Consider the following 17176-nt stretch of genomic DNA (forward strand, 5'->3'; position numbering starts at 1 on the left):
TATATTTATACAAAGTCAGCTTATTGCCCCCACAAACTGGGTCCTCAGTTTACCCACCTTAGAAAGGATGGAAGGCTGAGTCGACCTTGAGCCTGGTGAGAATTGAACTCGCAGTAATTGCAGACAGCTGGATGTTAAATGCTGCCTTAGGAGGCATTAGCCTCCTACGCCACTCAGGCTCCTCAGGCACATATGGAGAAGTAGTGTATTTCCATCCCTTCATAAGAATTTAATTTTGTATTTCAGCTCTTGAAATAGTGAAGATTTTTGTTTTCATATAGGTTGTCATGATGGTAGCTGAGGATCTTTTGCGTTCGGCTTCTCAGAATAGTCGGATTTCAGTACAAAGAATGCAGTCAGGTTGGCTTTTGATAGCTGCTTTAATGACATTAGGTAAGATTATTCATCTCTATATCTTTATTTCTTCATCATAAAAGTTGACCACTTCTGTACTTCTTGTTTGGTGTCACTGTTTCAATATATATATATATATGAACAAGTTCTAATTGTCTCATAGCTGTAGAAATATAGTTAACTTAAATTATTACTTCCTTGTCATAGGCCATAGGGAATTAACTTTTCCAGTATAGCAAATACACAAACTATATCAATAACATTTATGTTATATATGAATCATAAGCAAACAACCACACTTTCAAGGGTGAAGCAAACAGTTTTAAAAAGAAATATGAATATGTGGATTAAAGATAATTTTGATTTTCTCTCCAGCCCCTGCAAAACATTTGCGTAACATGGGGCTGTAAAGTATTGTTTTCCATAGTGTCCACTGTATAGCTTATGGGAAGAACATGAGAACAATACAGAGGAGAATTTTAGTCTTGATTGGGATGTTACGGTAGTTTTCCCGAACTCCAGTGAAAGGGCAATGGAAGAATAACCAATTATCTTTATTTTCTTCTTGTATTGCTAACACAGATAGTCTTTATAACCACTATTCAGAAACTGTTCAAAGCTATAACAGTGTTGAACAAGGAGGACTTACAACTGGTCCTTAGAGTTCCAGCTGTCCCCATTGTCACATGATTGCAATCCAGGCACTCAGTGCATGGCTTGTGAATATGTGAGCATAATTACATCTTAGCTGCTGGCTTCGTTCATGAAAAGTCAATGGTGGATGGGGAAGTCAACAGGATGTCAGAAGTCATTCCCACTATTTTTTGTTATAGCAACAGCCCATGTTGTCCCTACCTCCCTGCAGCATCTGTGCATCTGCCTCGGCACCTTAGCACCTGCCTTTGGCACCCTTACAAACCCCCAGATTTTTGCCTGGGCCTCTTCCTTTACAACTCACAATACTGTCTTAGGGTTACGGTGGCAATCAGGACTGCCAAGATTGCTATTGACAAGCAATGCAGTTCCACAATGTTCTGCTTTACGACCGCATTGCTTAGTGATGGAAATTCCGGTCCCAATTGCTGTCATAACCAAGGATTGTCTAACTACAATGATTTAGAATAGGTGAAATCAATGTTGAGTAAAATAAAATATTTTCACACATCCGAACATTTCCACTTCAATTTCTCATACCCATCAAAGTTTGCTTCAAAAGGTCTCTTCCCTTTTCAGAGTATTTTGCAAGGACACACAGGAGCTTCAGGATGAAGGGGGAATAAAATACTTTCATTAAAGAAAATGTTTCAATCAATAGCACCTACAAAAAAAAAACATTTCCAATCTTAAAAATAATAGGTCCAGCCGTGGTCCAGCATCATCTTCCTAGAGTGCTGTTATTATGGAAATGTGCATTTCCGGTATGTCCTAAAGACTTAGAAACCGAGAAGAAACGTGGTGATTCATTTACATGGCAAGTTACACTGGAAAGCCGAGCAGGTGCTCTCTGTGGTGGGTAAAAATCGTGGTTCTTTATACTTTTACTTTTTTTGAACTTTCAGTAGCAATAAAAGTAAAGAATGGTCTTCCTTTTTCTCCATTGATTTCCAATTCCAGATCTTTACATAACACTTAAATATCTAGACTATGAGGTAATTGTAGCTTATTTGGTTGCAAGTATAAAATTTTATTTATTGCTATATTACATGCGGACATTTGGTGAATAAGAGAGGTACTAACTACTAATCAATACTAACCTTGCAGATTAATTTTCAATTTAATGCTCTGATATATTAATTAGACCATCAGACTGTTTATTCATTATTCAAGCATTGGAGATAATCTATCTCTTTCACTACTTCTGGCTGAAAAGTAGTGAACATCTGACTACATATTTAAGTATGTAGAATAGCTACCTTTTATATTCCATAGTACAACAGTATTATTTGTTGTTTCATAATTGCATGTATTTATATACCATCCATCTCTCAAGACTGTGTTCCAGATATATTAATTAGGTATAATTTATTATAGCATTCTTATCTTATTATTTTTTCTACTTCTTTCTATAAGAAGATTGTATTATGATTTGTGTATATAGACTGATATGCAATCAATATGCTTTATTCTCAGCTATCAAAAGCTTTATTCTCTATTGTGGAGGACTCCTTACAGATGAAGTGATTCAAAGACTGCTTCCTCCTGTCCCATGTACTGTTGATTTACTGACACAGTAAGTAATAATATTTTTATGTTCATCCTCAATCAACATAAAGTAGCATTCAGTGAGAAAATTACAGCCATCCCATTGTGATAGTATAGTCTACATAATATGATAACTAAGATTTAAGATTTAATCTACTAAAGGAAACTATAAAACCATGATATTATTAAGATTGTAAGATTCATATTATGAAGAGAAGAATGAGTACAATATAGTATAATTTATATAATTTGGTTATTAATGTATACAGGTAGTTCTTGACTTACGACCACAATTGAGCCTAAAATAAAAGCGAGACATTTGTTAAGTGAGTTTTGTCCCATTTTACAACCTTTTTTGCCATAGTTGTTAAGTGAATCACTGCAGTTGATAAATTAGTAACCTGGTTGTTAAGTGAATCTGGCTTTCCCATTGTCTTTGCTTGTCAGAAGGTCGCAAAAAGTGATCATGTGATCTTGGGACACAGCAACGGTCATAAGTGTGAACCAGTTGCCAAGCAGCTGAATTTTGATCACGTGATCATAGGGATGCTTCAAAGATCGTAACTGTGAAAAACGGTCATAAGTCACTTTTTTCAGTGCTGTTGTAACTGAACGGTCACTGTGTGAACTGTTGAAAGTTGAGGACTACCTGTATTTAGTGCTGAAAAAGGAATCTTGCAACCAGTCCTCTAATTTGCACCTGTCACAGCATCCTCATGGTTATGGCATTGTGATTTTGGCACATATTTATGATGATCACAGTATCCCACAATCACTTGATTGATACTTGTGACATTCACAGCTGGCTTCTGACAGGCAAAATCAGTGGGGATGCCAGCAGAAAGTCACAAGTCATGATCAGGTGACATGATTAGTGCTTAGTGACCTGCAGTGATTCACTTATGACTGCAATAAGAACTGACAAACTGAGGTAAATCTGGCATAATCACATGATTTTTACTCTACGACTGCATTGTTGAATGGTGGAGTTGCCAGTCGCAGTTGTGACTGAGAAGTGAGTGCTCTCTGTAATCACTTTAGTTTTAAAGACAGTGGTCATTTGCATGTCTGTTTATCAGGATGAGGCAGTGAACTAGATTGAAAAGGGAAAAAGCACAGTGAATAAAGAAGATGGCCTTGAAGGACTAAGGCAGCTATCAATAAATGAAACTCAATCCCAGCTCAAAAATGTAATTTGAGAAAATGCCCCCTGCAGCCCCCTGCCCTTCTCTGAAAATAAAAGAGGCAGGAAAGGTTGCATGAGCAAGATTCTGTTATTATAACTGTTCTAATAAAAGTATTTTTAGATCTATATCTTAGTCATTATAGGACTGATAAAAGGTGATCTAGGGTGTATATGGAGTATACATTATATCTGTTGGCACAGTGGTTAAATGTAAAATTTGTTACTACAGGTTTTGTGAGCATAGCTTGGTGGGGGGTAATTGACTGGGTGGGCATGGCCAACTTTTTTTTTTTTTTTACTTTTAAAACCATTTTTTCTACAACCTCTTCAGCCAAAGAGGTTGTTAAAAAAATGCTTTTAAAAGCCTCTGACGATTCCAGCTGACTTGCCTGATCGTCAGAGGCTTTTTTTTCTTTTAAAAACATTTTTTCTACAACCTCTTCGACCGAAAAATTTGTAGAAAAAAATGCTTTTAAAAGCCTCTGACGATCCCAGCTGAGCTGCGCAATCGTCAGAGGCTTTTTTTTTTTTTTACTTTTAAAAGCATTTTTTTGGCCGAAGATGTTGTAGAAAAAATGCTTTTAAAAATAAAAAAAAAGCCTCTGATGATTACGCGGCTCAGCTGGGCATGGTGGGGGACAGGGATTTTTGCTACCAGTTCTCCGAACCACCCGCCGCCATCGCTACTGGATCAGGTGATCCGGTCCAAACCGGGAGCATTTCACCCCTGTGTTGGCACCACCTTAAATCATGAGTGTTTTCTTGGATCAGGTGCTAGCTATGGCTGAGCAAGCAAAGGAAAGGCTATAATTTCTTTAAGGGAATTGTCTTCCTTGCTCTGAATCACCTTTTTCCCTTTCAGTTCAGATAGCTGTTCATAGATATGAAATCAATAGCATATTTATTCATTTATTTATTATATAGGCTGCCCATTTTACATACATGACTCAATTAATTGAACAGCTTTTGTTGTAACAGTAAGATTTTTTTTTTAACCTTTAAAGGCTTCCTTCACTAAATAAAATGTATGGCAGTGCTTTAAAACTATCATCAGTGACATATAGGAAAAGACTTTATGAACTGCTTGCTTTGTTGCCTCCCAAGAGTTATGAAGGTATGTATACTTCTTCCCAAAATATTTCTTGTCTTCTTTTAGTAACAAAAGAAGAAGTAAAGCATTGCAATACAGAATATAATTAATTTATATGTAAGAAAAAGCCTTAACACAGAATGATATTTGAAAAACCTGTACCAGATGAATTCCACGCATAATACTAGTAAAAAAGAAATAGAGACCAAGAAAGCATAATTAGAATAAAGGTTAAGCTTTTAAAAAACAGTGTATTGTATTCAAGAACGGATAAAAATGCTGCCTTGGTAGCCTTTATAAATTCAGGCATGACAGCAGAGCATACAGTACATTGTGTGCATTATGATTCAGAATCTAAATAATCATGTGAACTTTGCTCTATGGGTCTTTCTCTGCTTTTTGTTTTCAGTATTTTTACTTGGCACATCTAGAGACTGTAGATGTATCCCTTTGTGCAGTGAAATTCAGAAATAGAGGTATTGCTGTAACGCTGAGTAACAGACATTAGACCACACAGCAGTTCATCTTTTTAAACCTTAAACTGTTGCACAAAATCAATTTAAACCGCAGGGTAAATAATTTAAAATATACAACTATCCTGTCTTACTGTAATGACCTGTTTTCTGTTTTTCATAGCTGATTTGTAGTTTTGTCCTAGGGCATGATGTATTATAAGGCATTGTAATGGAAATAGTATATTACAAGCTAACATACTTCTTTTTTGTTTCTATTATAATCCCTTCACTAATAAATGCTACATGTTTAGAAACATGAGCTATATTTTCCTATTTTAATTTCAGATAGACTACCCAGTCACTGAAAATGAAAAGAAATTCTAGCTATAAAAACACTTCTCTTGATATTTATAATCTTGAATCTGGTGCTTCACCAGAGTATCAATTTTTCAATATCAGATTTATTTCAAAAGTTACTTGATGTTTGGTACTGCCAAATCTGTTTTCAAATAATACCTAAAAAAGAAAATACTTCTTCATTAAGTTATATTTGTGTTCAAAAGAATTTTTGCTGTACTGCAATAATTCTGGAGGAAATAAATGCTTCAGTTTTTCTTTCTAACAGTTGATTATGATATACTTACATTCTTGTTTTAGAAAGCCTTTCATTTTTTGGCATAGAATATTTCATATGAGATTGTTCAGGTTTATGACCCACAAATCCACACATTTATCAGAAATCACATTTTTCATCCTTAAAATACTGTGGCAATAGTGTATTTGAGTACCAGTTATGCATAAAATAATTTCTTTCTTTCACTTCTAAAATTACAGGAAGTTTCTCTGCTGTTCTTAAAGAACTAGTGCAAGACTTGACGCAACTCGATAATCAGGCAGCTGCCTCTGCTGCATATCTTCCGCCCTTTTCCCACCACTGCGAACTTCCCTTATTTGATCCCTTCCTGCAGGAGACAGAACACAGATTTATTGAAGAGCAGGTATCATATTTCAGTGACTATGCACATAAAGGAGAAAAACCATGTCCTGTAATGACAGTTGCATTTCTTCTGTCTTTGCAGTTATTCTTAGTTAACAACACAGCTGTGGGAAGCTTGGAGTTTGACCCATTTGCAATCTATGAGAAGGCTGTGCATGGAGATTCAGTGCCTAAACCTTTGTCTCCAACTTCATCCATTGTCAGTGCAGCAACCCGTCTCTTTGGAGTGATATTTTCACAAGCAACAGAGACCCAAAGGTAAAAAGAGTACAGATGAGACTTCAGTTTCAGATTAGTCACTCATGGGAAATACATTATTTTTAAAAAACATGCATTTTATCTAAACATTCTTTTTTGCCTTATGAAGTAAACTATAATAGGAATTGTCTATCTTAATTTATATACTATACATATGTATGTATGTATATATATTACACGGCCAAGGGTTTGCCTCTGATAAGTATAGCAGTGTGTTGATGTTAGGTGACAATAATAATGCTACTAAGCAAACTGATTGGACTGTCAGTATTTAAGTTGTATAAAACAATGTCATAGACCTGCACTTTTTATATGAATTGATTTTATCATATTTGCAAAGTTTAGAATATGAATCTGAAAAGCGCTGTATTGTGTTTATTGCTAGAACTTCTTAAGAACTCTGAATTTAGTTATTATTCTCATATAGTAGATGAAAGAGTGTTGGAAAAACTTTGTTTATATTCCACATAAATATGATTTGAAATAAATTGTGGATGCAACTTTATCATTGTGTGTGTGTGTTTTAAATTAGAAAATTCTGACATATTTCACGGGTTTTTCTTAGTTTCCTCAAGCCACAAATCCCTGAATTAGGGATACAAGAAACACACTGAAATATACTATATATGTGCCACAGTAGTGGTTTGGATGCTTTTGAGAGGCAGCTATAACCTTGACAAAGATATATAGACAAATATTTAGAAATTAACATTAAGAAATAAACATCTTGTTGAGCCATATTATGTAGACTTTACAGTGTATGAAACAGGAGTCTCTACAGTATATGAAATGGGAGATATCCATTTCCTCTTGATTTTGTATGTGTTTAAGGCTGCAAGTGCTGGAACAGTTATTGGCATCCATAAAACAAACCAAAGGATCACGGCAGCAGATAATACAGCAAAATATTATATCAGCAATTTGCAGTGCCCTAAAGGTAAGAATCGCCCATCTGTTTATTATGAAAGTCAGTGATATCAATCATAATCATTTAAGGGGAATCTGAAACAAGTTTGCTGTCTTGTTTTCTTTGAAATTACTACTGAATCTTGTCTCTTTTATCTATTATTGAAAAAATAATAATTTAAAAAACAAATCGATGAATTAAACTGCTATTATATCTTTGTTGTGCCTCCAAAGTTGAATTGATTGAATGCCATCTATAGCTAGATGATACCTGTTTCATTTTGCAAAGTATTTACTTCCATACATAACACCAATGCTTGTTTGCTTTTCAAATAAAAGGTGAACCACCCTGTATGGCTTAGCCTTATAGATGAATTTAGCCTTGGTTTAATATAACATGCATAAAACTCATCATGTGAAGAGTCAATGCATTTTCTTCTTCCCTAAAAACTTCATTATAATTTTAAGGTCATCTGAGAGAAGTTCTAAGTGTTATTTCAGCAGACTACTATATATTAAATAACTTGAACTTGCCTTGCTTTGATGTTAAACAAAGTCTTCATAATGTATTGCTTTATAGTAATAAAGTATTATTACTTTTCATTAATGACACAAACCTCTGAAAACCTTTCAACCACAGGAGGGAATCCATGTTCACAGATTCACTCTGGCTCTCTCATGCTCAAGATTTTATGCTGAACAATAATTTAGTATAGCATTCAAACCAGTTGCTGTATATCATCTCTCTTTAATAATTCTTGGCTTGCAGTTCTATTTTCTCTTAATATATAATTTACATTATTATTATATATTATATAGTATTAGCAGAATTATGTGGACCTTGGATCCTGAGGATAAAGGGTGATCGTACATTTCAATAAATACAGTAATACTGATGTATTTGTTGAATTATAACGGAAAAATCTGAGATAAAAGAGGATATCACTTTGTTTTATGCTTTGGAAAGCCTAAAAAAGGCAACATTCATGTATTTGTAGATATTTTAGATTGAGAACATAATTTTGCATCTAGAATCAACATAATTTGGCATCTAGAATCAAGGGGAAATTATAGCCTGCCTATATTTTTATCTTCCCAGAGATAACTGAGGAATTAATTTACCTTTAGCCTTAAAATATTTGTGCACCTATTTTTAGTTATTAGGAATCTGATTTAGTAGAGAAGAACAGCAGAATAATAATAAGTAGAGTTTATATTCCTCTAGAGTTCTGTAGAAAACAGTAGTAGTTTTAGATGTTCTTTTAAAATCTTCCCAAGACAGATTTTACTTTGAATCTATTATGTAACTTATACTGATTTCTTTAAAAGGTTATTATGGCTTTTTGTAATGCTTATGCTTTTAAACTTTATGTTGTGAGCTGCTCTAAGAGGATTTATTCTTGGGCAGGATACAAATATAACAAATAATATTGATTTTCATTTCCTCTCCTATTTGCATGTCTGTTTAAAGAAGGAAAATAATTACTGTTCAGTAATGTGGTATTATTTATACTCATCTTTATATCTAGCACTTGGCTAGCCATAAGGGAAATTTAGGTTATGAAGAAATCCAAAGCTGCACCTTGAGCTTGATCCTAAGTGCCTTGGAAAGTAGCAGTCCACTTCTAAGATGTTCTGCTGTCGAAGCCCTAGCCAGACTCGCACAGGTGGTAGCTGATAATACCTTCACTGCTGGATTGGCACAAATTAGCTTTGACAAGTAAGCAATTTCTCATAATATGGTTTTGTTGCATTGTTTCAACAAATAGGCATATATTTAGCCCCTTTGGGCCTATGTCTGCCTGCCGTGAAGTTGACCAGATTTCAGTTCTGAACAGATTTTTTTAATCTATAAAAAGGAAAGTATTTAAGGAGTGGAGGCACAAAAGCAAATACCTTGGCAACTTTGAGATGTGTAGACTTCATCTCCCAGAATTCCCCAGCCAGCATCATTCTTTCACACACCTTGTTCTATTCTGTTGTTTTCCTCTTCTGCCCCTCTATTCATTTCTGCCAGAAATGTTCATTCCATATTTACATAGATTGCCTGTCAACTGAGAATCACTGCTTTTTTCCTTCATTAGCACTTTACACCAAACATTTACAGATGTCAATTTAGTAAATATAAAGTTCTTCAGAATTCATGTCAGAAAACTATACAGCAATCATTTAGCAGTTGAATTAAAATTTGTTTGAAATTTTCTGAAATGAAAAATATATATCACACAATAAAATCCACAAAGTATAATTACAACTACTGTAGTCTATATTAGATATATATTATTTTCACATCACTTTTAAGAAATAAAACATTTCTGGTATATCTCTAAATAATATATTTTACCCTTTGCTTTCTTGGACAAAAAAAATGCATCAGGGAATTGTTCAAGCAGCCATTAAAATTGCATCAGAAAGGGTGGTTTGTTTTTCCTGGCAGAAAAATATTATGTCTGCAATAATTCTGAACACATTTATTGGGGATTACTTAGAAGATCTTATAATGGGATTTGCTTTTGAATAAATATGAATAAGAGCTCAGTATAATTTTACTCATATGCATTTCAGTCACTGAAATTTAACTAATGACATATTCATGACTGGGGTTTACATTTTTTTTAAATTGGTAATTTGTGTAGAAACTATACAAAAATATTGAAGTATTATGGAGTTCAGTTCGGATATTGGCAGCCCTGTTAGGTAGACTAGATCAAAAAATTAACTCCACAAGTTGACTAAAACTACTTTCATTGAGATTAACTATAATAACAAAATCTTGCAAATACAATTCTGTTGTACTTTCTGCCCTTCTTATGCTTCAGTAAATTAGGAAGTTTCCATTTGAGCTGCTTATAAATGTTGTTTGTTGTGGGCTTGAAATATTTTTTTACTATTGGACCGTGCATATTTTATCATCCTCACTCTACAGATATCCTGGCTGTATAAACCAAGGCAGTCATAAGAACTCTAGCTGCCAAAATTCAGCTATCCTCTTCTTGAGAACTTCAGAGTTATTACATTTTTATGATTGTCACTGATGGTGATGATGATATAAATATGGTCCCATTGTTCTCCTGTTCTTCTCCCTTTCTTTCTTTAAGGCCTAAAAATTAGTGATTCTGCAACACCTTTCTAAAGCTGGTGTCTTCAGGAATATGTTAGCACTACAGTTCTTAGCATCGTGTTAATCTTCATAATTTTAAGACACTTAAAGGGCATCGGATGTGAGAAAAAGGCTGGTTAATAAGTTTTCTGTAGACTTAATACTAGACTTCATAATTACAATTATTTTATTTTAATCCATTTTTCTTACAATTCTTAGGCTAAAATCTGCAAGAGATGTGATATCAAGAACAGGACATTCTTTGGCTCTGGGCTCTCTTTATAAGTACACAGGAGGAATCAGTTCCACTCATCATCTTACTGCATGTGTTGGAATACTTTCTACCTTATCTCAAGATAACACTTCACCTGAAGTACAGGTATGTATTGCAGATGATGACCATAATGATGATGATAATAATAAATGAGCAAAAAGAAGCCCTACACACATACACAACACACAGAAGCTCTATTAATTTCCTGTTTTATGGAATGAAAATTACCATTTATGTTGTCTTATTAAAAAAATACATTGCAAAATATTATTTGAACTTTTAACATATTTTTTTTGTTCTGGAACTTTTTGGTGGCATAAAGCCTAATTATGAGTGATAGCAGAATTGATAGCAGAAAGACTAATCGTCTGGCACCTGTTCAAAGTTTCTGGTGAACTATCCTAACAATGACTGTTTTCCTTCTTTTTATTCACCTCTTCCATAACAGGGAGAGAAGAAATACTACACATGCTAGAAATTTGAATCTCAGATAATTAAGAATTAAACTAATTCCCTTAGTTTATAGTGATACAATTGATACTGTGACAGACACATCCATTCTCTTATCTCCCACATCTATACTGCTGCCAATTTAGGCAGGTGTGAGTACACTGAAGGAAGATGGTACATGCAGAGCAGAGCCCCCAAAAGATTGGACAACCATGGTCTAGATTGCTTTATTCTGTATATGTATTTTACACGTTATATTGTACTGTGTTCTTGGCATAGTATTCCTCACCATTTCATTTAAATGCTTTTATTTTACACACAACTTTGGTTTTTATCATACTTAGCAAATTATTTCATATTTGTTTTCATGCCCATTACACACGTTTTGTGTCTGTGCCTGTGTGTGACACTACTACATTTTTGGTATTTTACAGACGTGGGCACTACATTCTCTGTCACTGATCATTGATTCTGCTGGTCCTTTATATCATGTGCATGTGGAGCCTACCCTCTCTCTTGTTCTTATGTTGTTGTTGACTGTGCCTCCTGCTTATACTGAAGTCCATCAAAGCCTTGGTCGCTGTTTAAATGCACTTATAGCCACTTTGGGTCCTGAGTTGCAAGGTATGCATACATTCATGACAAATGATAGTTAGGAGCCAAGATAATAATCATTGAGTTACCAAAATAAGCATGGAAAACCATGGCAAAAGCTTTAGAGTATTTGTATTTTTACAAAGTCATGCACAATCTTATTTGTCTTCCACTTGAGGTGTGATTTACACACACTTTTATCTGAGATCTTCAAATAATGAAATGCTCTTTTTCTCCCTCTTCATAGAGAAATTTCTAGTAGCCAATACTTATTGACAAATTATAATTATAAGAGTGGAGAATAAAAATGATATTTCTCAGGTTAGACAGAGAAGGACTCTGATCAAAGTAATTGTCCTTGTGTTCAAGGCAAAGGTATCTTCTGAGCATGTTTGCATGCACACACATACATAAAGACTAGTTTACTAGATTATTTTGTGTAATTATAACTAAGTTGTCTACAAGAAACACTAGAATTCTCTCACTGCTCATAAAATATTTTTCTACATGTGGAGTCCTTGTTGCTCTCTGAGCTTGGTTGTTTGCCTGCAGGTAACAGCATCAGTTTTAGTCAATGTGGCGTTTACTCCTTGTTTAAATACAATAGCTTTTGCCCAGCCATGTTGGTGAGGTTATGGGTTTTCTCCTCGGTAGTTCCTTGATTAGGATATTGTTTTTTGCTTCTTTGTCTGATGTTAACCCCTGCTTATCTGGGTGCTGAATGCTGGAGAGCATGTGTTCTGGTCTTTTTGTTTCCTTCTTAGCTTTTTTATTGTCTCTTTTGAGTGCTGTGTAAATGTGGTTTATCTTTATGTGCCTAATGATGACTGATTTGTCTGAGTGCCAAGTTTCCAGGAATTCCCTAGCATTTTTGGACCTAGGATGCTCTCAGTATCCCAATTGAAACTATGATTCATTCTGCCAATGTGCTGTGAATTTAAGGAGTTATTGTCACATGTTTTGCCTGCTAATTGGCATTCATGGATGTGATCTGGTTTACTTAAGAGCTATTCACTAGCACTGACGATATTACCTACTTGGATAATGAAGTGTCTGCAAGCAAACAACCAAGTTCAGGGAGCACTAGGGAGCCCACAGTTCAATCCTTAACTACATATATTCTCTTCTTTTGATATCCTTCTATATAATAGAGGTGCTGTGGAAAGAAATGTATATTTTTAGTAAAGCATGACCTAAGTAGATTTTAAAAACATGTTAATAATTTGAGGAACATGTTTATTGTAGTTTGGTTTTTATTTGTTTTGAAATGTTATTTGACTAATGAAGAAAGTGATAAAAGGAGCAACATATTTTTTCCCCTTTATTTGCCTTATGTGTAGGCAGCAGTGCTGCAGCCTTAAGGGCATCCTGTCTCCTTGGCTGCGCAGTGATGCAGGATAATCCTGACTGCCTCGTCCAGGCTCAAGCTATCTCTTGCCTTCAGCAGCTTCACATGTTTGCTCCTCATCATGTAAACCTGTCTAGTCTTGTCAAGTGCCTTTGTGTAAGTATATAATCACACAGCTATACAATTATGTAGTTATATAGGTATGTTACAAATCTTTTTTCAGTATTATTTGCAACTTTAGAATCGGAATGTTCAAATTAGTGTTTCAAAGAAAAGCAGTTTGTGTACCAAATTCAGCAGAATATTTTGAAATAATACAATCCATTACTTTCAGAAATGTGAATATAAGCTTTATATTAGCCAAGTCTTATGATTGATTTTAGTACAATATCACAAAATGACCCTCTCCTTTACAGGTGTCTATAGTGTGGTTTGTGTGTGTGTGTGTGTGCACGCGCATGTGCGTGTGCATCAGTGGTGGGTTCCTCCCGGTTCGGCCCGGTTCTCCCGAGCCGGTAGCGGTGACAATATGACATCACCGAACCGGTTCTGCCCCCGCGCCCCCCCACCCCCCACTTCCTCCCCCGTGTTATTCTTACCTTTTATTTGGCCCCACCCCCAATCTATTGCTGCCTCCTGAGTCCCAGCTGATGGCTAGAGGGAAAAAAACTGTTTAAACTCTTGCCGCAGGGCTTCAAAGGGCCGCCCTACAGCTGATCAGTGTTAAAAGAAAACAAATGAGTAGACCAGTGCCTGCAAAAATACATGAGTAGATCAGTGCCTGCAAAAATAAATGGGTAGATCGGTACACTCTGCAAGCAGTTAAAAGCCTGGTAGACCAGTACCTCTGCTAAATCCTAAATAATTGTCACATGACCATCAAGCCATGCCCATAAAATAAGCCACGCCCACAGAACTGGTAGTAAAAAAAATTAGAACCCACCCCTGAATCATACACATATGTATAAGTGCAGTGGGAAGAAAAGAAAGCCACTTTTCAGTGCCTCATTACGAACTCTTTTAAGCAGTTCCTCTCCACCAAGCAGTTTGTGAATTTTCACTTAAGCACACCTCTTAAAGTTGGTGAAATGCTTTTTTTTTTCATATATATCATATATATTCATATATATTCTTATATATATATCAAGAATTCTGTCTTTTTCACTGAAGTTCAGATATCTCTAAGAAAATATATTTTCGAAATAGAAATTGCCAGACATGGAATATTTTTATGCTTTAATTTATTATTATTTTTATTTGTATCTTGCCTTCATTATTTTTTACAAATAACTCCAGGAGGTGAACATATCCACACACCTTCCTCCTTCTATTTTCCCCATAACAACAAACCTGTGAGGTGGGTTGGGCTGAAAGACAGTGACTGGCCCAGAGTCACCCAGCTAGCTTTCATGGCTAAGGCAAGACTTGAAGTCTCTTGCTTTAAAGGCCTGATGCCTTTAACCATTAGACCAAAGCATGTTAATACCTGTTAAATTCAGACTTCTGATTATGACAAAAATTAATTCCATGAAATTGAGTAGTTATAATTCAGCAAATTCATACAACAGTCTCCCTGTGAAGTTTTTGGGGGAGGTGGCAGGTGTTAGGTATGGTGAAATATAAATTATTAACAGTTTTAAGTCTGGGAGACAAAATATTCACTCATTCATTTCTTTAAAAGGGTGTTTTGATATCTAGTATATGTTTGTTTCTTGTATAAAAACTTGGCCTGTATGGATAGCAGAAGGAAAATGTTATCAAGTGTTAATATATCTGTATAATCCTATGGGGGAATACAAGGGAGTGGATGATCTTCAAAGAGGTTGGAAAATAATACAGGTAGCCCTTGACTTATGACCACAATTGAGCCCAAAATTTCTGTTGCTAAGCAGGACAGCTATTAAGTGAGTTTTGCCCCATTTTATGATCTTTCTTCCACTGTTATTAAGTGAATCACTGCAGTTAGTAACACAGCTGTTAAGTGAATCTGGTTTTCCCATTGACTTTGCTTGTCAAAAGGTTGCAAAAAGGGATCACATTACCTGGGAACGCTGCAACCGTCATAAATACGAGTCATTTGCCAAGTGGGAATGTAGGGATTTTGATCATGTGACTATGGGATGCTGCAAGAGTCATCAGTGTGAAAAATGCTCATAAATCACTTTTTTCATTGCTGTTATAACTTTGAACGCTCACTAAACGAATGGTCATAAGTGGAGGACTACCTGTATTGCCTATGCTAGCATGGAGCCCAATAGTGAATATTTTTGCCATCTCTGCCATTTAAAACATTGATATTCTGAAATTAGTGCTTCTTGAGCTATGAACTAATTCTGAAGTTAAATAATATTAAAGAGAAAAAAAATCTATTAGTGATTTTAAAATAAGCCTTGGAAAGGTAATCATCATACTTTTCTACTAAACCTCATGATGACGAGGCTATTTGTTTAGCTCTGGTTTTGATTGTGAAAAGGTATAACAGTCAACATTAAATACTTTTGAATGTATTATCCAACATTACAGATATAAATTACAGTATATTATTTCCACCTGGCTCTAAATCTGCCACTGCTGATGCGAAATTGGCCCTTTTAGATCTGAGGCCAATAAATTTTCATCATAGGGTGATTTACATTTTTAATATTAAACAAAAAGTACATATAGCTACGGTAGTTTCCAGTATGGTTTCAAATTAGTACTTACCATAATATTTGGCTTTGAACAACTATTATAATAACATTCTTAATTTTAAATAAAATATTAAGTAATAAAGCAATAATAAAGAAATATTTTATTACTGCATTATTGTAATAAAGTGATGCAGTAAATTTATTTTGTATTGTCGAAGTAAGGATCACTGGATTCTCATATCTAGCTTTTATCATGACTGGATTATCATTTGTTTTTGTGCAGGAGATCTTGTTGGAAAATTCTGTGTTGGTAGGTCTTTGTGCATTGTTAACACATCAGCAATTTTCAGTCTCTGTGTGTGTGTGTATATTTTAATTTCTTCCTTTATTTCTATAGTTAACCATTAATGAAAAATAAAATGTTTTTAGCATGTTGGGTGATGTGTTGTTTGAGCTGAACTAAATTCTCTCTTAACATCTTTTACTGTAACTGGCATTCAAACTTTGTGTGTAATTTATTTTTGCATTATTTTAGCATTAGCATATTAAGTGCAAAAGGAGTGAGTTTCAATTGTCTGTCTGTGTGTATAATTTGTCTGTATTGCTTGCTTTTTCTGTGTTGTTTTTTTGCTTTTTTTCCTTATCTTTTTAAAATATGAAGAATGAAATAAATTGGAAATGTGCATTTTGCATTGTCTTGCAGTTGAGCTTTATTTGTTCTGGCTTTTTCATGTGAAAGCAGAAGAACCTTTTTAAAAAGCATGCCTAAATCTCAACACAGTGAAACATCAGCTTGAATATATATATAAAATATTTATCTGTGTATTTAAATTGTTAATGTTGTATATTTCAGTTTTTTAGAAATGTGAGAACATATTTTTGTATCTATTACGATAATTTCTTTAGAGTGCATGTAACAGAATATGGAAAATTAAATCACAATTCATTTGGTTATCAAATTGCAATTCTGCCTTACCTTCTCTTAGGGCCTGCTTTTAATTTCTTTTGCCTCTCTTTCACGCTAATGATTTTTCAATAACCGACACTGGTTATTGCCTATTGTCCAACCTTTGCAGGAGACAACTCACCATAAAGTTACTATTCATTAGTTGTTTCCTCCATTATCATTTTCAGCACCTAGATTCAATCCTGAAAAGTGGTCATTTAATATTGTTTAGATAGAAAATGGAGTTCCACAGGTGTTCCTGAGGATTTATTACATAATTGTCGTAAGGTCCCACCCAGGTAGGGCAGACAAGGGGCCAGTTCTCAGTAGCGGTCCTTGTTATAGAATACACTAACTCTTCCCCCCCCCCAAATGGTATACCTGGC

At 34.8% G+C, this 17176-nt stretch overlaps 1 protein-coding gene across 8 annotated transcripts in view; it reads left to right on the plus strand.

Annotated features, from left to right (window-relative positions):
* HEATR5A (HEAT repeat containing 5A) overlaps nt 1-17176 on the plus strand; it is a 65870-nt gene that overhangs the window by 19104 nt on the left and 29590 nt on the right. For 4 of the 8 annotated variants that reach the window (XM_087875005.1, XM_087875019.1, XM_087875001.1 and 1 more), the window contains 12 exons: nt 282-393; nt 1711-1863; nt 2485-2584; nt 4747-4856; nt 6122-6285; nt 6367-6542; nt 7374-7479; nt 8978-9168; nt 10768-10927; nt 11707-11896; nt 13207-13370; nt 16128-16154. In XM_087875005.1, the coding sequence (XP_087731131.1) occupies nt 282-393; nt 1711-1863; nt 2485-2584; nt 4747-4856; nt 6122-6285; nt 6367-6542; nt 7374-7479; nt 8978-9168; nt 10768-10927; nt 11707-11896; nt 13207-13370; nt 16128-16154 (1653 nt within the window). Of the gene's footprint in view, nt 1-281; nt 394-1710; nt 1864-2484; nt 2585-4746; nt 4857-6121; nt 6543-7373; nt 7480-8977; nt 9169-10767; nt 10928-11706; nt 11897-13206; nt 13371-16127; nt 16155-17176 lie in introns of all 8 variants that reach the window. The other 4 variants (XM_087874986.1, XM_087874994.1, XM_087875012.1 and 1 more) reach the window with 2 other exon arrangements.

Source organism: Pantherophis guttatus, chromosome 1, assembly GCF_059756535.1.
Source record: "Pantherophis guttatus breed Tessera chromosome 1, ASM5975653v1, whole genome shotgun sequence".
Classification (NCBI taxonomy): domain Eukaryota; kingdom Metazoa; phylum Chordata; class Lepidosauria; order Squamata; family Colubridae; genus Pantherophis; species Pantherophis guttatus.